This window comes from Ursus arctos, chromosome X, assembly GCF_023065955.2.
Source record: "Ursus arctos isolate Adak ecotype North America chromosome X, UrsArc2.0, whole genome shotgun sequence".
NCBI lineage: Eukaryota > Metazoa > Chordata > Mammalia > Carnivora > Ursidae > Ursus > Ursus arctos.
This window is the reverse complement of record NC_079873.1, coordinates 61,991,917-62,015,053: the sequence shown is the minus strand read 5'-3', so window position 1 is coordinate 62,015,053 and position 23,137 is coordinate 61,991,917. Positions and strand designations below refer to the sequence as shown.

General features: G+C 38.9%; 1 protein-coding gene across 1 annotated transcript in view; it reads left to right on the top strand.

The window, feature by feature from the left end:
* Positions 1 to 21,040, top strand: part of LOC113242127 (fibronectin type III domain containing protein 3C1-like) — a 56,734-nt gene extending 35,694 nt beyond the window's left edge. The window contains 5 exon segments of the mRNA XM_048213798.1: positions 5,476 to 5,750; positions 6,090 to 6,302; positions 6,948 to 7,114; positions 20,081 to 20,202; positions 20,699 to 21,040. Coding sequence (XP_048069755.1) covers positions 5,476 to 5,750; positions 6,090 to 6,302; positions 6,948 to 7,114; positions 20,081 to 20,202; positions 20,699 to 21,040 — 1,119 coding nt within the window.
* The last annotated feature ends 2,097 nt before the right edge of the window (positions 21,041 to 23,137 follow it).

The window sequence follows — 23,137 nt, the reverse complement described above, 5'->3', positions numbered from 1 at the left end:
CGTTACTCTGAATTCCATTTCTGATACTTTGGTTACATCCATATCCATTATTTCAGTGGCAGAGGCCACAGACTCACTGTCTTTTGTTTGCTGGGGGGGGGGGGCTTCTCCTTCTTGTCATTCTGATGAGGAGAGGTTGCGTGGTTTTCCAGAGCCCAAATTATTGACTGGGTCCCAGGCCGTGCCCCTTGTTTTATAGGGATCTTAGGGATGTGGGCTTCTTCTTTAAAGATTTTATTTATTTATTTATGTGGCAGCCAACCAGCGAGAGAGGGAACAGAAGCAGGGGAGTGGGAGAGGAAGAAGCAGGCTCCCAGTGGAGGAGCCTGATGAGGGACTCCTTTCCGAATGCGGGGATCACGCCCTAAGCCGAAGACAGGCGCTCCATGACTGCGCCACCCAGGCGCCCGGGTTGTGGGCTTCTTGATTTTTCAGCCTGCCTTCTGTGTTCTGGGGGAGGGGCCTGCCGCTCCGATACTCAGGCAACCCTGTTTGGGTAGAGTCTCCGTGTCCCCTGCGAGGGGGGATGGGGATGGGCACTCTCTGAGCCGGTATTTCCAGGCTTTCGTTCTCTGGCGGCTTTCCCTGGTGGTTTGCTGTGCCTTTTCTGAGAGTCAGAGCAGCCGCGGCCAAATTTCAGCCTCTGTCACAGAACAGAGGGATTGCGGCTCATTCTCTACTAATGTTCTAGCCACTTTAACTCTGTTATTGTTGGTGCTGCTCAACCCTGCAGCGTCCCGGGATGTGCGCCCCACACCCAGCGTCCTAGCCCTCACTTCCAGGGCCGGCGCGTCTCTGTCCTTTGTGTTTCTAACGCTGCCAGCCGCCAGCCGCCCCGCACATGCTCCTCATGTGTGGAAGCTCCCGGTCTCAGTCTGGATCCAGTGAGCACACCTGGGTTCCGGTGTTCCGTGAGATGCCTGGTGGCGCGCGCTTCTGGCTCACGGTCTCAATCTGCTGTTTTTCGGGTGCCGTCCGCAAGCCCCGCCCGCTCCCCCGTGCAAGCGGCTGCCGCTTCCCAGCGCCCGAACGCGGCAGCTCCCTCTCCCTTCCATTTATCTTCCAATATCTGTGCACGGTTTCATGGCTCCCCGCTTCGTACCTCAATACTCAGCACTGGAGATGTTCATTTGTAGAGATCCAGATGCATCTTCCTGCGTATCAGGCTGGTTCCGTGGTTGTTTAGGCTGGTCTGGTACCTATCCAGCTCGGCTCGGGGGACCAGCTGAAAAAGGTGTCTCCTACTCCTCCGCCATCTTAACTCCTCCTCTAAACACTATGGTTTTAGCACAGAAACCAATACATAAATCAATGGAACAGAATACAGATCCCAGAAATAAACAGGACATATGGTCAATTAATTTATATCACAGGAACCAAGAATAGAGGAATACAAGTGGAATATAATACAAGAGGAAATGGATTACCTCTTCTAAATAATGAAGTGGACAGCCATGTGCAAAAGAATGAAACTGAACCACTATCTTACACCATACACAAAAATCAATCAAAAATGAGTTAATGACTTCAACAAAAAAAAACTGAAATCATAAAAATCCTAGGAGAAAACATAGGGGGTAAGCCTCTTGACATAGTTGTGGCAATGATATTTTGGATTTGACACCAACAGCATAGGCACCAAAAGTAAAAATAAATAAGTGGTACTACATCAAACTAAAATCCTTCAGCACAGCAAATTAAACATTAAAAAAGTTAAAAGGTGGGGTGCCTGGGTGGCTCAGTCAATTAGGCCTCTGACTCTTGGTTTCAGCTCAGCTCATGATCTTGCAGTTGTGGGACTGAGCCCTGTGTCAGGCTGTGATACTGTGGAGTCCGCTTCAGATTCTCTCTCCCTCTCCCTCTCATTCAGTCTCTCTCTCTCTTTCAAATAAATAAATACAATATTTTTTAAAAAGTTAGAAGGAAACCTATGGAATGGGAGAAAATATTTGGAAATCATATATCTGATAAAAGGTTAAAATATATGAGGGACTCATATAATTCAATAGCAAAATACTAATCATTCAATTTAAAAATGAGCATCAAAAACTAAGGATATATTGTATGGTGACTAACGTAATAAAAAATTATTATAAAAAATAAAAATAAAAATGAGCAGAGCAACTGAATAGACATATTTCCAAAGAAAACATACAAATGTCCAACAGGTACATAAAAAGATGAACATTAATAAACATCAGAGAAATACGAAGCAAAACTACATAAGATATTACTCCACACCTGTCAGAATAGCTATCACACTTTTTGTATTTTAATTCCAATATAGCTAAAATACAGTGTTACATTAGTTTCAGCTGTACAATATAGTGATTCAACAATTCCATACATCACCCCGTGATCATGACAAGTGCACTGTTTAATCCCTATCACCTATTTACCTCATCCCCCCACCCCCTTCCCATTTGGTAACCAAAAGTTTCTTTTCTATATTTAGAGTTTGGTTTCTTGGTTTCTCTCTCTCTTTTTCCTTTCCTAATTTCTTTTGTTCCTTAAATTCTACATATGAATGAAATCATATGGTATTTGTCTTTCTCTGACTTATTTCACTTAGCATTATACTCTCTAGCTCCACCCATGTCATTACGAATAGCAAGATTTCATTCCTTTTTATGGCTGAATAATATTCTATCATACATATATACCACACCTTTACTCATTCATCTATTGATGTATACTTGGGCTGCTTCCACGATTTGACTATTGTAAATAATGCTGCAACACACAAAGGGGGTACATGTATCCCTTTGAATTAGTGTTTTTGTATTTGGGGGTAAATAGTGTGATTACTAGACTGTAGGGGAGTCCTGTTTTTAACATTATGAGGAACCTCCATACCACTTTCCACAGTGGCTGCACCAGTTTGCATTCCCACCAATAGAACAAGAGGGGTCCTTTTGCTCTGGGAAACAAACTGAGGGCTTTAGGGGGGAGGGAGGAGGGGGATGGGCTAGCCTGGTGATGGGTATTAAGGAGGGCATGTATTGCACGGAACACTGGGTGTTATACACAAACAATGAATCATGGAACACTACATCAAAAACCAATGATGTACTGTAACAGTTCGATAAAGTCTCAAAGGATTTTAAAAAATTAAATAAATAAATAAATAAATCTTAAAAAAAAAAGAGGAGTCCTTTTGTTCCACATCCTAGCCAATGTTTGTTGTTTATTGTGTTTTTTTTTATTTTAGCCATTCTGACAGGTGTGAGGTGATATCTCATTATAGTTTTGATCTGCATTTCCCTGATGACTAGTGATGTTGAGCATCCTTTTGTGTGTCTGTAATCCATGTGAATGTCTTCTTTGGAGTAATCAACATAAACTTCGTACCTTATATAAAAACTAACTCAAAATGGACCATAGAAAACTGAAAATTAAAACATAAAACTATAAAACTTTTAGAAAAAAATCACAGAAGATCTTCAGGATCTAATGTAGGCAATGAGTTCTTAAACTTCATACCAAAAGCACAATCCATAAAATGAAAAATTGATAAATTTGACCTCCTCAAACTTTTAAAGATTTTCTTTATTTATTGGAGAGAGAGAGAGAGTGAGAGAGAGCACAAGCAGGGGGAGCAGCAGAGGGAGAGGGAGAAGCAGGCTCCCCAATGAGCAGGGAGCCCGACATGGGGCTCGATCCCAAGACCCTGGGATCATGACCTGAGCCAAAGACAGACGCTTAACCAACTGAGCCACCCAGGTGCCCCTGACCTCTTCAAACTTAAAAAGTTTTACTCTGCATAAGACCCTGTGAGGAGGACAAAAAAGACAAGAACAGCCTGGACAAAAATCTTTAGAAAACACACAACTGACAATGGACTAATACCTAAAATATATAAAGAACTCTTGAAAGTCAACCATTAAAAACCCAAACAACCCAATTACAAAACAGGCAAAAGACATGAACAGACCATTCACAGAAAAGGATATACAGATGGCAAGTAAACACATGAAAATATCTACATTATTAGTCATTAGGGAAATGCACAATGAGATAACATGACACACCTATCAGAATGGCTAATAAGAAATAGTAAAAACACTAAATGCTGGCAAAGATGTAAAGAAACTGGACTAATCATACATTTCTGGTGTGAATTATATCCACTCTGCAAAATAGTATGGGAGTTTCTTACAAAACTAACATGCACTTACTAATATGTCCAGCACCTTGGGGCACTTACCCCAGAGAAATGAAAACTTATGTCTACAATAAAAACATAACTTCTTATTTGTAAAAGCCAAAAACTAGAAATGACTCAGATGTCCTTCAACATGTAAATAGTTTTAAAAACTGCAGTACATTCATACCATGGTTCATTATTTGGAAATAAAAAGAATCAAATTATTGATTCACACAACAGCTTCAATGGATCTCTCGGGGGAATTATGCTGACTGAAAAAGTCTATCTGAAAAATTTACATATTGCATTATTCTACTTATATTACATTCTTGAAATAGCAAAAATATAGGTTAAAGAATAAACTACTAGTTGTCAAGGATTAGAAAAAGAGGGAAGGAAGTTGCTGTGAGTATAAAAGTGTAGTACAAGGGATATTGCAATGGGATATCTTAACTGTTGGTCGTCATATTAAGCTATACGTGTAATAAAACTACATATAACATTATACAAATGAGTGCATGTAAAACTGGTGAAATCTGAATAATGTCAATGGATTTTATCAATGTCAATTTCCAGATTATATATTGTACTATAGTTATGCAAAGTGTTCCTTTTGGGGTAAAGTGTGTAAATTATACATTTAAGTCCACAATGATCTCGAAATTTTAAAAAATTACAAAATCAATAAAACTTAGAGAACTGATGTGAAATTCAGGCTACCACCAACAGAGATAGTAACTAGAAAATAAAGGAAAGAAAGAAACTTTGGTTGGCTAAGTGATGAGTTCAGCTCAGGTATATTTTTTCTGAAATATCCATATTAGCACTCTTCACTTACCTTCACATATTTGGACTTTTCCCCTTCCTAAGTATGCAACCTAAAGATTTTGGCGTCTCTGTGAGCATCTTCAAATCATTTTTGTTTTATATTGCAATATATAAATATCAAATCAGAGGTGCCTATGGCTCAGTCGGTTAAGCCTCCTACTCCTGATTTCAGCTCAGGTCATGATCTCAGAGTCATGAGATCAAGCCGCACATCAGGCTCTGTGCTGGGCATGGAGCCTGCTTACGATTCTCTCTCTCCCTCTCCCTCTCCCCCTTCCCACCACTTGCATGCTCTCTCTCTCTAAAAAAACAAAAAAGTATCAAATCAACATGTTATACACTTAAAACTTACACAATGTTATAGAGCAATTCTATCTCAATTTTTTAAAAAAAACATTTTCTTAGAATTTGAGGTTAAAATTTTTGTCTTGTTTTTATACAACAAAATGGTTTATGCACAAAACAAAATAATGAAGCTCTAACAGAATATACTTTTTCAGGCTGCAAATGTAGCTGGAGTTGGACTGTTCGGAGAAACTGGCACAGTAACCACACCAGCAACTGTACCAGCAGTAGTACTAATGCTACATGAAGTTGAAAACAAAGTTCCTCCCAAATTGGCATCATCTTGCATTGCTATTCAATGGGAGGAACCAGATTGTCATGGCTCTCCAATCACTGGATATAACATTGAATATGGAGACAGAAAAATTATAACTGTTGAAAGAGTAACAGAGTGTCTTCTGAAAAATCTACAGCCTGATACCACATACAAGTAAGTTGCTTGTATCTTACTCTGGGTAGATGAAGTTTTTTGAGAATTTTGAACAAATCTACATTTCTTTGTTTTATATAATCTACACATTTTTTTGAAAGAGAATATTACTGTTTTAGAAAAATTTGGCATTACTAAGAGCCAGTTTCTCCTCATCAAAAATTGTCAGTACTGATTATGCAAATTCAAGATTTTGGCCTCAAAAAATTGTCTATAATAATCAGTATAATAGCATGGTCAATATCTTTTCACAGGGTGGCTAGAGGCATAGTTTAAATGTAGAAATTTATTTTCCTTTCTAAATCCAAATTAATAGTTCAATTTTTTTCTTACCACTAGAATCAGAATCCAAGCTATCAATCATTATGGACTAAGCCCTTTTAGCCAATCAATAAGAACCAAAACCAAGCCACTACCACCTGATCCTCCACATCTTGATTGTGTGGTCTATGGACACCAGAGCCTCAAACTGAAATGGTGTAGCTCTTCAAGCAAAGGAGTACTTTCCAACCCTATAAGTTACAATTTGTTAATAGGAAATCAATCTGGAAGGTAAGCTATTTGTACTATTTAACATGTATTCTAATAAAAATGTTTTAAAATTTCCTATCTTAAATGTATAATCCAAAGTGGTTTCAATGAACTGATAGATGTGAAAGCAGTATATTATGTTAGATATACTTTCTTATTTATTTATTTATTTGAGAGAGAGACAAAGATAGCGACAGAGAGCAAGAGCAAGATGAGTGAGCATGAGCGGGGAGGAGAGGGAGAAGCAGACTCCCCACTGAGCAGGGAGTCCAACGAGGGATTCAACCCAGGACCCTGAGATCATGACCTAAGCTGAAGGCAGATGCTTAACCAACTCAACCACCCAGACACCCCTATATATACTTTCTTAAATTTCTACTGATAATTTAGGTGTTTTTGCTCTTTCAAAACACTTCTTCCTTTATATAACACACATTAATACCAAGGAATAGAAGTTACCAGAGGAATACGAAAGCCAGCATCTTGCCATTATGATATTACAACCTGATTTTTTTTTTTCCTTTTGTGTTGTACCCACCCGGCTTCATGTTGATTTATTTAGGCTTTATTGAGGACCCAGTTTCAAGTCAGTTATGTAGAGTTACTTGTATTTAAATGACCTTTGATTAATAATACTGCTTCTCCCATCTTGATTCCCACTCCCAGATTTTCTATCATTTACCATGGACCTTGTCAGACTCACAAAGTGCACAGACTGAGTGAATATACACAATACAAATTTAAAATCCAAGCATGTAATGAAGCTGGTGAGGGACCACTGTCTGGTATCTATACTTTCACTACATCCAAAACTCCACCAGCCACACTTAAAGGTAAGTATTATAAGCCAGACAATGAAGGTTGCATTAATATGAGTTCCACTAGCTCATATATAACGTTCTGCAGTATAGTCTATTTTAAATGTTGAACAATATAATAGCAAAAGCCTCTAGTACTTAATTATGGATTCAAGGTCCAATTTAGAATTTGATAAGACTCCATAAATTATAATGTTTTACTTTTTTGAAAGTTTTTATTTAAATCCATTAGTTAACGTTCAGTATACTGTTAGTTTCAGGCATACAATATAGTGATTCAACACTTCCATACAACACCTGGTGCTCATCACAAGTGCACTCCTTAATCCCATCACCTATTTAATCCATCACCCCATCCACCTTCCCTCTGGTAACCATCAGTTTGTTCTCTATTGTTAAGTCTGTTTCTTCGTTTAATTCTCACTCCTTTTTTTTCCTTTGCTCATTTGTTCTGTTTCTTAAACTACACATATGAGTGAAGTATGGTATTTGCCTTTCTGACTGACTTATTTCATGTAACGTAATACTCTATAACTCCACCCACATCCTTGCAAATGGCAAGATTTCATTCTTTTTGTGGCTGAATAATATTTCACTGTAAATATATACCACTACTTTATCCATTCATCAACTGGACATTTGGGTTGTTTCCTAGCGATTCATCAATTGATGGACATTTGGGTTGTTTCCATAATTAGGCTACTGTAGATAATGCTGCTATACACATCAGGGTGTCTGTATCCCTTTTAATTAGTATTTTTGTATTCCTTAGGTAAATACCTAGTACTACAAATGCTGCATTATAATGCAGGGTTTTTTTCACTTTATTTAAATTCTGTTAGTTAACATACAGTACAATATTGGTTTCTGCAGGGGCGCCTGGGTGGCACAGCGGTTAAGCGTCTGCCTTCGGCTCAGGGCGTGATCCCGGCGTTATGGGATCGAGCCCCACATCAGGCTCCTCCGCTATGAGCCTGCTTCTTCCTCTCCCACTCCCCCTGCTTGTGTTCCCTCTCTCGCTGGCTGTCTCTATCTCTGTTGAATAAATAAAATCTTTAAAAAATATATTGGTTTCTGCAGTAGAGTTCAGTAATTCATTACTTACATACAACACCCAGTGCTCATCACAACAAGTGCCCTCTTTAATACCCATCATCCAACTAGCCCATCCTCTACCCTCCTCCCTCCATCAACCCTGAGTTTGTTCTCTATCATTAAGAGTCACTTATGGCTTGTTTTCCTCTCTCCTTTTTTTTTTCTTTTTCCCCTTCCCATGTGTTCATGTTTTCTGTCTTAAATTCTACATGAGTGATATCACGTGGTATTTGTCTTTCTCTGACTTTTTTTTTTAAAGATTATATTTATTTATTCGATCCCATAATGCCGGGATCACGCCCTGAGCCGAAGGCAGATGCTTAACCGCTGTGCCACCCAGGTGCCCCTTTCTCTGACTGACTTATTTCACTAAGCGTAATACACTTTAGCTTCATCCACGTCATTACAAATGGGAAGATTTCATTCTTTTTGAGGGTGGAATAATATTCCATTGTATAATATACAACTTCTTATTTATCCATTTATCAGTCAATGGACCTTTGGGCTCTCTCCACAGTTTGGCTACTGTTGATAATGCTGCTATAAACCGTGGGTTGCCTGTACCCCTTCAAATCTGTATTTTTTGTAACCTTTGGGTAAATACCTACTAGTGAAATTGCTGGATTGTAGAGTAGTTCTATTTTCTAACTTTTTGAGGAACCTGCAAACTGTTCTCCAGAATAGTTGCACCAGTTTCCATTCCAACCAACAGTATAAGAGTGTTCCCCTTTCTCCACATCCTCACCAACACTTATTGTTTCTTGTGTTAATTTCAGACAATCTGACCAGTTGTTTCTTGTGTTGTTGATTTTAGCCATTCTGTCAGATATGGTGTGATATCTCATTGCAGTTTTGATTTGAATTTCCCTGATGATCAGTGATGTTGAGCAACTTTTCATATGCCTGTTGGCTATCTGTATGTCTTCTTTGGAAAAATGTCTACCCATTTCTCCCATTTTTAATTAGATTATTCATTTTAATATATGTTGAGTTTCATAAGGTTATTTATACGTTTTGGATATTAACCCTTTATCGAATATGTCATTTGCAGATATCATCTCCCATTCAGTAAGGTGCCTTTTAGTTTTGTTTTTTCCTTTACTGTGCAGGAGCTTTTATTCTTGATGAAGTCCAAATAGCTTATTTTTAATTTTGTTTCACTAGCCTCAGGAGACATGTCTAGAAAGAAGTTGCCACAGCTGATGTCAAACAATTTACTGCCTGTTTTTTCCTCTAGGATTTTTATAATTTCCTCTCTCACCTTTAGGTCTTTAAACCATTTTGAATTCATTTTTGTGTATGGTATAAGAAAGTGGCTCAGTTTCATTCTTTTGCATGCTGCTGTCCAGTTTTCCCAACACCATTTTTTAAATATTTTCTTATTATATTATTTTAGTCACCATACAGTACATCCCTGGTTTTTGAGGTAAAGTTCGATGATTCATTACTTGCGTAAAACACCCAGTGCACCATGCAATATGTGCCCTCCCCACCACCCATCACCAGCGTATCCCATTCCCCCACCCCCTCCCCTCTGAAGCCCTCAGTTTCTTTCTCAGAGTACATAGTCTCTCATGCTTCATTCCCCCTTCTGATTACCCCCCTTTCTTTATCCCTTTCTTCTCTTACCGATCTTCCTAGTTCTTATGTTCCACAGATGAGAGAAACCATATAATTGTCTTTCACTGCCTGACTTATTGCACTTAGCATTATCTCCTCCAGTGCCGTCCATGTTGCAGCAAATGTTGAGAACTCGTTCTTTCTGATAGCTGAGTAATATTCCATTGTATATATGGACCACAACTTCTTAATCCAGTCATCTGTTGAAGGGCATCTCGGCTCCTTCCACGATTTAGCTCTTGTGGACATTGCTCCTATGAACATTGGGGTGCATATGACCCTTCTCTTTACTACGTCTGTATCTTTGGGGTAAACACCCAGTAGTGCAATGGCTGGATCATAGGGTAGCTCAATTTTTAACTTTTTAAGGGACCTCCACACTGTTTTCCAGAGTGGCTGTACCAACTTGCATTCCCACCAACAATGTAGGAGGGATCCCCTTTCTCCACATCCTCTCCAACAATTGTTGTTTCTTGCCTTGTCTATTTTTGCCATTCTAACTGGCGTAAGGTGGTATCTCAGTGTGGTTTTGGTTTGAATTTCCTTGATGGCTAATGATTTTGAACACTTTTTCGTGTGTCTGTTAGCCATTTGTATGTCTTCATTGGAAAAGTGTCTGTTCATATCTTCTGCCCATTTTTTGATTTGTTTATTTGTTTCTCGTGTATTGAGTTTGAGAAGTTCTTTATAGATCTTGGATACCAGTCTTTTATCTGTAGTATCATTTGCAAATATATTCTCCCATTCCGTGGGCTGCCTCTTAGTTTTTTTGACTGTTTCCTTGGCTGTGCAGAAGCTTTTTATCTTGATGAAGTCCCACAAGTTCATTTTTTTCTTTTGTTTCTCTTGCCTTTGGAGATGTGTCACGAAAAAGGTTGCTTTGGCCGATGTCGTAGAGGTTGCTGCCTATGTTCTCCTCTAGGATTTTGATGGATTCCTGTCTCACATTGAGGTCTTTTATCCATTTAGAGTTTATTTTTGTGTATGGTGTGAGAGAGTGGTCAAGTTTCATTCTTTTGCATGTAGCTGTCCAATTTTCCCAGCACCATTTATTGAAGAGACTGCCTTTTTTCCACTGGATGTTTTTTCCTGCTTTGTCAAAAATTAGTTGCCCAGAAAACAGTGTGGAGGTCCCTTAAAAAGTTAAAAATTGAGCTACCCTATGATCCAGCCATTGCACTACTGGGTATTTTCCCCAAAGATACAGATGTAGTGAAGAGAAGGGCCATATGCACCCCAACGTTCATAGCAGCTTTGTCCACAATAGCTAAATCGTGGAAGGAACTGAGATGCCCTTCAACAGATGACTGATTAAGAAGATGTGGTCCAATCGGCCAAAGCAACGTTTTTCATGATACATCCCCAAAGGCAAGAGAAACAAAAGATAAAATGAATTTATGGGACTTCATCAAGATTAAAAGTTTCTGCACAGCCAAGGAAAGAGTCAGAAAAACTAAGAGACAGCCCACGGAATGGGAGAATACATTTGCAAATGACACTACAGATAAAGGACTGGTATCCAAGATCTACAAAGAACTTCTCAAACTCAATACACGAGAAACAAATAAACAAATCAAAAAATGGGCAGAAGATATGAACAGACACTTTTCCAATGAAGACATACAAATGGCTAACAGACACATGAAAAAATGTTCAAAATCATTAGCCATCAAGAAAATTCAAATCAAAACCACACTGAGATACCACCTTACGCCAGTTAGAATGGCAAAAATAGACAAGGCAAGAAACAACAATTGTTGGAGAGGATGTGGAGAAAGGGGATCCCTCCTACATTGTTGGTGGGAATGCAAGTTGGTACAGCCACTCTGGAAAACAGTGTGGAGGTCCCTTAAAAAGTTAAAAATTGAGCTACCCTATGATCCAGCCATTGCACTACTGGGTGTTTACCCCAAAGATACAGACGTAGTAAAGAGAAGGGCCATATGCACCCCAATGTTCATAGCAGCAATGTCCACAAGAGCTAAATCGTGGAAGGAGCCGAGATGCCCTTCAACAGATGACTGGATTAAGAAGTTGTGGTCCATATATACAATGGAATATTATTCAGCTATCAGAAAGAACGAGTTCTCAACACTTGCTGCAACATGGACGGGACTGGAGGAGATAATGCTAAGTGAAATAAGTCAAGCAGAGAAAGACAACTATCATATGGTTTCTCTCATCTATGGAACATAAGAACTAGGAAGATCAGTAGGAGAAGAAAGGGATAAAGAAAGGGGGTAATCAGAAGGGGGAATGAAACATGAGAGACTATGGACTATGAGAAACAAACTGAGGGTCTCAGAGGGGAGGGGGGTGGGGGAATGGGATAGACCGGTGATGGGTAGTAAGGAGGGCATGTATTGCATGTGCACTGGGTGTTAGACGCAACTAATGAATCATCGAGCTTTACATCGGAAACTGGGGATGTACTGTATGGTGACTAACATAATATAATAAAAAATCATTTAAAAATAAATAAATAAATAAATAAATAAATAATACAGAAAAAAAAGAAGATGTGGTCCATATTTAGAATGGAATAGTACTCAGCTATCAGAAAGAACGATTTCTCAACATTTGCTGCCACATGGATGGCACTGGAGGAGATAATGCTAAGTGAAATAAGTCAAGCAGAAAAAGACAATTATCATATGATTTCTCTAATCTATGGAACAGAAGAACTAGGAAGATCGGCATGGGAAGAAAGGGATAAAGAAAGGGGGGATAATCAGAAGGAGGAATGAAGCATGTGAGACTATGGACTATGAGAAACAAACTGAGGGCTTCAGAGGGGAGGGGGTTGGGGGAATGGGATAGACTGGTGATGGGTAGTAAGGAGGGCACGTATTGCATTGTGCACTGGGTGTTATACGCAACTAATGAATCATCGAACTTTACAGCAGAAACCAGGGATGTACTGTATGGTGACTAACATAATATAATAAAAAAAACATTAAAAAAATTAGTTGCCCAAAGAGCCGAGGGTCCATTTCTGGGTTCTCTATTCTGTTCCATTGGTCTATGTGTCTGTTTTTGTGCCAGTACCATGTTGTCTTTGTGATCACAGCTTTGTAGTACAGCTTGAAATCCGGCATTGTGATGCCCCCAGCTTTGTTTTTCCTTTTCAACAATTCCTTGGCGATTTGGGGCCTTTTCTGATTCCATACAAATTAAAGGGCTATTTGTCCCAACACCATTTGTTGAAGAGACTTTTTCCCACTGGATATTCTTTCCTGCTTTGTCAAAGATTAATTGACCATTCAGTCATCGACCAATTTTCATTTCTGGATATTCTATTCTGTTCCATTTATCTATGTGTTTATATTTGCGCTAGTACCATACTGTTTTAATCACTACAGCTTTGTAGTGTAATTTCAAATCTGGGATTGTGATACCTCCAGCATTGCTTTTCTTTTTCAAAATTGTTTTGGCAATTCAGGGTCTTTTATGGTTCCATACAAATTTTAGGATTGTTTGTTCTAGCTCTGTGAAAAATGCTGGTGGTAGGGATTGCATTAAATGTGTAGATTGCTTTGGGTAATATAGACATTTTAACAATATTTGTTCTTCCAACACATGAGCATGGAATGTCTTTCCATTCCTTTGTGTCCTCTTCAGTTACTTTCATCAATGTTTCATAGTTGAGAGTGCAGGTCTTTCATCTCTTTCATTAGGTTTATTCCTAGGTATCTGATGGTTTTTGGTGAAATTATAAATGGAACTGATTCCTTAATTTCTCTTTCTGCTGCTTCATTATTGGTGTACAGAAATGCAACAGATTTCTATACATTGATTTTGTATCCTGTAACTTTTCTGAATCTGTGTATTAGTTCTAGCAATTTTTTGGTGGATTCTTCTGAATTTTACATATAAAGTATCATGTCATGTGCAAAGAGTGTTTGACTTTTTCCTTGCTGATTTGGATGCCTTTTATTTCTTTCTGTTTTCTGACTGCTGAGGCTGGGATTTCCAGTACTATGTGAAATAACAGTGGTGAGAATGGACATTGCTTTTTCCTGACCATAGAGGAAAAGCTCTGTTTTTCCCCATTGAGGAGAGTATTAGCTCTGGGTTTTTCATATATAACCTTTATTATGTCAAGGAATGTTCCTTCTAAATCTACTTTATTCAGGGCTTTTATCACAAATAGATGTATTCTGTCAAATGCTTTTTATACATACATTGAAATAATCTTATAGTTCTTATCCTTTCTTTGATTAATGTGGTGTATCACAATGATTGATTCGGGAATATTGAACCACTTCAGCCCAGGAGTAAATCCCACTTGACTGTACTAAATGATTTTTAATGTGTACTTGGACTCTCTTTCCTAGCATTCTTTGAGAATTTTTGCATACATGTTCATGAGGGATATTGGCCTATAGTTCTTTTTTTTAATGCAGTCTTTCTCTGGTTTTGGTTTCAGGGTACTGCTGGCTTCAAAGAATGAGTTTGGAAGTTTTCCTTCCTTTTTTGTTTGTTTGTTTGTTTGTTTGTTTGTTTGTTTTTAGAATAGTTTAAGACAAAGGGATATTAACTCTTCCCTAAATGTTTGATAGAATTCATCTGTGAAGCCATCTGGCCTGGATGTTTGCTGGGAGTTTTTTGATTACTGATTCAATTTTATTGCTGGTTATTGGTCTGCTCAAGTTCTCTATTTCTTCCTGATTGAGTTTTGGTAGTTTATGTCTCTAGGATTTATCCATTTGATCCAGGTTGTCCAATGTGCTGGAATATAGTTTCTCACAATATTGTCTTACAGTTGTTTGTATTTCTGTAGTGTTGGTTATTTCTCATTTGTGATTTTAGGTAGTTGGGTCTTTCTCTTTTCTTTTTGACAAATCTGGCTGGGGGCTTTTTAGATTCTGTATCATTTATTTTTGCTCTAATCTTTATTATTTCCTTCCTTCTGCTGACTTTAGGCTTTGTGTGTTTTTCTTTTTCTGGTTCCTTTAGATGTAAGGTTACGTTGTTTATTTGCTTCTTGCAGCAGGCCTTATTGTTATATACTTCCCTCTCGTTACCACTTTTGCTGCATCCCAAAGGTTTTGGACCACTGTGTTTCCATTTTCATTTGTTTCCATGTATTATTTCTTCTTTGATTTCCTGTTTGGCCCTTTGTTTAACCTCTATGTATCTGTGATCTTTCCAAATTTTTTTCTTGTGGTTGACTTAAAGTTTCTTAGCATTGTGGTCAGAAAAAAATGTATAGTATGATCTTGTTGAGGCCTGATTTGTGACCCAGTATCTAATCTATTCCGGCTAATGTCCCATTTGCACTTGAAAAGAATGTGTGTTCTGTGGCTTTAGGGTGGAATGTTCTGAATATATCTGTTAAGACCATCTGGTCCAGTGTGTCATTTGAAGCCATTTTTTCCTTATTGATTTTCTGCCCAGACGATCTGCCCATTGATGTATGTGGGGTGTTAAAGTCCCCTACTATGATTGTATTATTATCAATTAGGTCTTTTATGTTTGTTATTGTTTTGTATATTTGGATGATCCCATGTTGGGGGCATAAATATTTTCAATTATTAGATCTTTTGTTGGATTGTCCCCTTTATTATGATATACTGCCCTTCTTTCTTTATTAATATTTTTTTATTATATTATGTTAGTCACCATACAGTACATTCCTGGTTTTTGATGTAAAGTTCGATGATTCATTAGTTGCATATAACACCCAGTGCACCATGCAATACGTGCCTTCCTTACTACCCATCACCAGCCTATCCCATTCCCCCACCCCCCCTTCTTAATCACTTCTTACAATCTTTTATTTTAACGTCTAGTTTATCCAATATAATTATTGCAACTCTGGCTTTCCTTTGACATATATTTGCACGATAAATATTTCTCCATCCCTTCGCTTTCAATCTGCAGGTGTGTTTATGTCTAAAATGAGTCTCTTGGAAACAAACTGAGGGTTTCAGAGGGGAGGGGGTGGGCGGACAGGGTAACAGGGTGATAGGTATTAAGGAGGGCACGTGTTGTGATGCGCACTGGGTGTTATATGCAACTAATGAATCACTGAACACTACATCAAAAACTAGTGATGTACTATACAGTGGCTAACTGAATATAATAAAATAAATTCATTAAATAAATAAAATAAAATAAACTGAGTCTCTTGGAATGCCTGGGTGGCTCAGTTGGTTAAGCATCTGCCTTTGGCTCAGGTCATGATCCTGGTGTCCTGGGATCAAGCCCCGTGTTGGGTTCCCTGCTCAGCCGGGAGCCTGCTTCTCCCTCTCCCTCTGCCCCTCCCCCTGGCTCGTGCTCTAATAAATAAGTAAATTTTTTAAAATTTTTTAAAAATAAGAGTCTCTTATAAGTAACATATCAATGGGTCTTGTGTTTTTTATCCATTCTGACACCCTATGTCTTTTGATTGGAGCATTTAATCCATTCACATTCAAAGCAATTATTGATAGATATGTATTGCCATTTTATTACTTGTTTTTTTGCTGTTTCTGGAGATTTTCTCTGGTCCTTTCCTATCTTTGTCACTTTTGGTCTTTCCTTTCCACTCAATGAGTGGAAAATATTTAATATTTAATATTTCTTACAGGGCTGATTAGTGGTCATGAACTCCCTTAGTTTTTAGCTATTATTTATTTTCTTAAATTTTCTGCCCCATTTTCTCTCTCTTCTTCTGGGACTCCTATCATACATATGTTACTACATTTGATGGAGTCAGTGAGTTCCCTAAGTCTATTCTCTTGTTCTATAATTCTTCTCTCTTTTGTTCAGTTTCATTATTTTCCATTACTTTGTCTTCATGGTCATTAATTCATTCCTGTGCTTCTTGCAGCCTGCTATTCATTGCATCGAGCCTCTTTCCAATCTCACTTATTGCATTCTTCATCTCTGATTTATTCTTTTTTAACTCTTTTATCTCTGGGGTAAGGGTCTCCCTGATGGCTTCTACTGTTTTCCCAAGCCCAGTAAGTACCCCTGATGGTTGCTTTTTAAAATTTTTTTATTGTTTCTTTAAATTCTCTATCAAGCATGTTACTTATATCTGTTTCCCTTAGATCTCTTGACGTGGCCTTACCTTGTTCTTTCACTTGGGATAAATTCCTCCATCATGGCATTTTGTCTAAGTCTCTTCCTTCTTCTCTGTGTTAGAGAAACCACTTATGTTTCCTGCTCCTGAAAGTAATGGCTTTATGAGGAAGAGGTCATGTGGTATCCAAGACCTTGCAATTCAGGAAGTGTCTATGCTGTGTGCTGTGTGTGTTCTGCTGTTGTATTTTGTCCACTCTATCCTTTGGGCCAGTCATCTGTAGAGGATCTCCTTGCCTTCTCTGGGCAGTGTTTGGGCTATGGCTTGAATGTGGTGAGTGTTAACTAGGTGTGCTCCGATCTTCTTGTGAAATGAGACCTGATACTAACTTCCACTAGAACTGAGGCCCTGCAGAACTCTCTGGTTGGGAGACACAGTGTGGGTAGAGGTTTAGTGCTGCTATTCTAGGGGAGGGGGCTGCTGCACTAGGACAAAACAAGCTTGCTTGAGAAGGGCAGAACTGCCAGAGCACAGGGGTGTGGGACTTGGTGTAAGCAAGTTAGGCAGCCACTGGGGCGCCTGGGTGGCTCAGTGGTTAAGCATCTGCCTTCGGCTCAGGGCGTGATCCCAGCGTTCTGGGATCGAGCCCCACATCAGACTCCTCGGCTGGGAGCCTGCTTCTTCCTCTCCCACTCCCCCTGCTTGTGTTCCCTCTCTCGCTGGCTGTCTCTCTCTCTGTGTCAAATAAATAAATAAAATCTTTAAAAAAAAAAAAGTTAGGCAGCCAGTATAAGTGGCTCTGTGTTTATGCTGAGTGCCCAGGGAGAGAAATGGTGCCAGCCATCTGCTTTGTTCACTGAGAGGTATCTCCATAAACTATGCCTCTCTAAGAAGCACTCCAAGAAGAGTGAATAATCCCCCCTCCATGTGCCCCAAGCATTCTTCAGATCCCTGTTTCCTCACTGTATGCCCCTGGGTGGTTTGCCTGCATTCTCTCCAAGAGCCGGGCTCTATCCCAGCCAAGCCCACCGACCTTTAAAACTCCAGGATTTAAGACTCACTGGTTGCAAGAACTCATGAAATTCAGGCCCTCCTCTTTTCCAACCATATGGTTATGAGGAAACATTTTCCTTGTGCATTCCCCTGTGTGTTCCTCTCTCTCTCACTCTTCTCTATAACCAGGGCTCCCTTCTCTCCACGGCATCCTGGATCCATATCTCCCCTAAATCATGTCTCCACACTTCCTACCTTCTTCAATGTGGCCTCTTCTCTCCCTTTAGTCGTGGAGTTTGTTGTCAGTCTTCAGGTCGACTTCTGGGGTATTTAGGGTGATCTGATAGTTATCAGTAGTGTTAGTGGGTCATGACAAGCCTAGGGTCCTACTACTCTACCCCTAAAAATAATAATATGTTAAAAATAACTTTGAAATCAACTAATCCAGCCACCACAGCCACTTTTTAAGAGAAAGAAGCGAATTCCCTGAAAGGTAAGTAACCTAACTAAAGAACACTGTGGGCCAGTAGCAGAGCCAAAATTGGAATGGTAGGCTCCTGATCCCCATCATAGTTCTCCTTCTACTTTGTCATGATATCCATTCCTTGCTACATCTCACATTTTCTCAAATAGATTAAAACACAAAAAAACATCAACTGACAGGTATAATTATACTGATGTTAAAAAAATATACTTAGTATATGGTACATATTCGTACATATTGAGTACAAATTTGTAACCTCATATTTGGTAATTAGTATATATTTGGTATTTTCTGAAACTCTGAATTTCATCTCCCTATTTGAACAGTGAAATAAACTGCTTTCTATAATACATAACAAGGTCAATTTGCAGTCATGAAAGCTCAAGCTTTGAGCGGTTTTTTCCTTCTCAGTTGTGAAATTCAGCTGTTCCAATCTTTCCATACACTTCCAATCACTATTATGAAGTAGTTTGTTTTCAGTGAAAAGCTAACTGGAACATACTGGAATTAAACATGACTTAGACCACAATAATGCCTTATTCTCATCTTATATATATATTTAAGACCCATTTTCCTGAAATGTACAGAGACTAATAACATAAATAAAGATCCTGCCCTCCTTTCCTCACACAGTTGCTATGATCCTAAAATAAAATTATTAATGTATGTGGGGGACCTGGGTGGTGCAGTCAGTTGAGCACTGGACTCTTGGTTTCAGCTCAGGTCATGATTTCAGGGTCATGGGATTGAGCCCTATATCAGGCTCCACGCCTAGCCCAGAGTCTGCTTAAGATTCTCTCCCTCTCCAGACATAGTGAAGAGAAGGGCCATGTGCACCCCAATGTTCATAGCAGCATTGTCCACAATAGCTAAATTGTGGAAGAAGCCGAGATGCCCTTCAACAGATGACTGGATTAAGAAGATGTGGTCCATATATACAATGGAATAGTACTCAGCCATCAGAAAGAACGATTACACGTTTGCAGCAACATGGACGGGACTGGAGGAGATTATGCTAAGTGAAATAAGTCAAGCAGAGAAAGACAATTATCATATGGTTTCACCCTTTTATGGAACATGGGAAATAGGAAGATCAGTAGGAGAAGGAAGGGAAGAATGAAGGGCGGGTAAACAGAAGAGGGAATGAACCATGAGAGACTGTGGACTCTGAGAAACAAACTGAGAGCTTCAGAAGGGAGGGGGGTGGGGGATTGGGATAGGCCGGTGATGGGTATTAAGGAGGGCACATATTGCATGGTGCACTGGGTGTTATACACAAATAATGAATCATGGAACATTGCATCAAAAACTGGGGATGTACGGTATGGTGACTAATATAACAATAAAAATTATTTTAAAAAAAAGATTCTCTCCCTCTGCCCCTCACCCCACTCTCTCTCTCTTATAAATTAAATCTTTTAAAAAATGGTTAATGTATGTGAAATGCTTCCAAATGTATGACGCACCATAAAAATACAATGCAAAAGATTATACCAGTAGGAATTAAACAACAGTAATAAAACTTGTAATAAGGTCTTACTAACAAACAAAACATGCATTATTGACAGTTTTAAGTTCTAAAAGTTTTTAGTACAATCATTCAGATGCCTTATGGTATTGCAAAAGGCTTTATAATAAGAACTATAACTATATATTTCTTAGATTAAGACTACATGGACTGCCTTTTAATCATCATGGAAAACTGTATCAGAATTCAACATATTCAAGATTATCTAGGAAAAATGAAACCCTCTAAACTGAAATTCTCTTTTTCTAGCACCTAAATTACAGCATGTGAATAGCAATATTTGTGAGATCAAATGGGAGTCTTTGGAGCCAATAAAAGGAGATCCCATTGTTTACAATCTTCAACTCATCAGTCAAAAAGGAACTGACCTGGTAAATTCTTGCAAATTCAGTCTTCAAAATTTTATAATTTTATATTCTACTGGGAATTGAGCTCTTGTTGAGGAGTAAGATATCCTTTTAGAATATTTAAAGTAATGAAATCTTACTCAAAAGTCCTACCTTCTCCCTAAAGCTTTATGTACATATTATTTGGGGACAATTGCCTTATTCATTCAATTAAAATATTACTATTGAATGATTTGATATTTCTAGGTTTCACTGATCACATGCACAACTCATTCCAAACCAAACACAATTAAAGTTTAACAATTTTAAGTCTTTGTTATTTCTTAAACTGGACAAAATTACCTGAACAGTACTGGGTCCTCATGATATTAGAGACTGTAAGCATAAACTTTTAGTTTTGCTTTGAACATATTTATGAGGTGAATGGGTTAATTCATAGTTTTCTTGTTGCCAAAAACTATACCGTACTTTTTTATTTGGTAAGACAATATAATTTGCATTTTGTCTCATTTTTCCTTAGATATACCAAGGACCAAACACTTCATTCTCCTTTTCCAACTTTGTGACAAATTCACATTATCGCTTCAAGGTCTGTGCTGGACGCCAATATCAGAATTCTGCTGGAATACAAGAAGAGCTCTGGGGACCATATAGCCCCAGTGTTCTTTTCTCAACACACAAGCAACATCCAGGGCCTGGAAAAGGTGGTGGAGGAAAGGGGGGAAGCAGCACTGGTGAAGAGAAAGATGAAAAGCCCACGATAGAAATGACTGATGATACGTTTGTTCTAATCCTTGTGATAGGATTTGCACTAGTTGCTCTTCTGTGTGCTGTTACAATTCAACATTTTCTAATCAACTAATGTATTTTTATGCATTTTACCTTTTTAGGAATTTCTAAAACAAATTACATCAAATATAGAAATTGCTAGATGCATCTCAATTCTTATTTAAATGTAAATCTCATTTGGTAGAAACCCTTGTAAACATTTATCTGACAGTAAAAGAACTGCCTTACACTCAAGAAATTCATTGTGACAATAGAAGAGATTTTATGAGGAAATAGGTCTATTTTAAATTTGAGAACGTTAGCAACAAAAACACTTCCACTATTATGTAAAACTATCTAAAACCTCTCATGAAAACTATTCTCTGCCTTAATTTTTCTAAGTAATATTTTGCAAAATTTTGATAATTATGAGAGCATTTTGGAATTTTAAGTGGGAAAAATCAATTCTATATGTCAACTTACATTCATATGAAATAATAAAAACATATCTACCAACTGTCTGTACTGTAATTTTTTCAAAGTAACATATTCAGCTGTTTGGCTTGTACCCTGATAATTACTTTGATAGTGGGTAAATAGTAACTTGTTGGCACTTTGTGAGTAGAAGTTGGAAAGTGGAGAGCCATTTTATACTATTATAAACTCTTTAAAATATTCCCAGTGGTGGTTACCCTGTAATCAGAATGATTAAACATACATGTAATAACTCATATTTGTACATATTATATTAAAATGATTTCTTCTGGTGAGAGACAGACTAGCACACAGGGGAGCTGGTGGGGAAAATGAATCCCCATAGCAACTGGCTTGGATAGTGAGAGGGGCCAAATTTTGTGGTTTGTTGCAACCAGCAGGGCTTAAAGCCTAGAGTGTTAAAGGTCAGTGGGCTTGGCTGGGATAGAGCCCATAGCGCAGTGTACTGCTCTGGAAAAAAAGGCAGGCAAACAACCTATGGATACACAGCGTGGAAACAGCAATCTGAAGAGTGCCTAGGGCACACAGTGGGGAGGTTATGCACTCATCTCAGAGCCCATTCAAGAGAATGTTCACAGAGAGACCCCGAAAAAGGGACTGTCAGGCATCATTTTCCTATACCTGCCCCTCAGCATAAGCACGGGGCCACCTGTGGGAACCAGCACAGCACTGAAACTTGCTACCTAACTTGCTTACACTGAGCCCTGCCCCCCTCACACTCCCATGGAATCCCCCTTCCTAGTCATGTGTGCCTCAATCCCAGCACAGTAGGCCCCATCCCCTAGAAGACCAGCCAAACCTCTGCTCATGCCACAGCTCCCAACATAGGAGTTTTGCAGAGCCAGGTGACATCTCATTTCACAAAAAGACCAAAGCGCACCTAGTTAAAATGTGCCACATTCAGGCCAGGGACCAAATATGCTGCCCACAATAGGCAAAGAGAGACTCTGCAGATGACTAGCCCAAAGGATAAAGCAGCCAAGACAGAACAGCAGAGCAAACACAGTACCCACTGGAGACACTCCCAAAAGCACGAGGCCCTGGGGGACAGCAGACACTACACAGCAGGGTACTATAGGAACTCTTCTTCATAAGGCTATTACCCTCCAAGAACAGGAGATACAGCTGACTTTCCTAACACAGAGAAAAAGGCACAAAAACTTAAACAAAATGAGAAGACAGAGAAATTTATCCCAAATGAAAGAAGAGGACAAGGCCATGGCCAGTGATCTAAATGAAGCAGATTTAAATGACATGCCTGATAGAGAATTTAAAGTAATGATCTTAAGGATACTCACTGGACTTGAGAAAAGAGTGGAAGACATGAGTGAGACCCTTAACACAGAGATAAGAAATAACATGGCAGGGGTGCCTAGGTGGCTCAGTCAGTTGGGCATCTGCCTTCAGCTCAGGACATGATCCCGGGGTCCTGGGATGGAGCCCCGTATCGGGTTCCCTGCTCAGTGGTGAGTCTGCTTCTCTCTCTCTCCCTCTCCCTCTGCCCCTCCCCGCCCTGCTCACACTCTCTCGCTCTCACTCTAAAACTAATAAATAAAATCTTTTTTTTAAAAAAAGAAATAACATGGCAGAGATAAAGGGCTCAATAAACAAGATGAGAAACATACACTAGACATACCGTAAGAGACTCCTAATCATAGGAAACAAACTGAAGGTTACTGGAGGGGAGGGAGTGGAA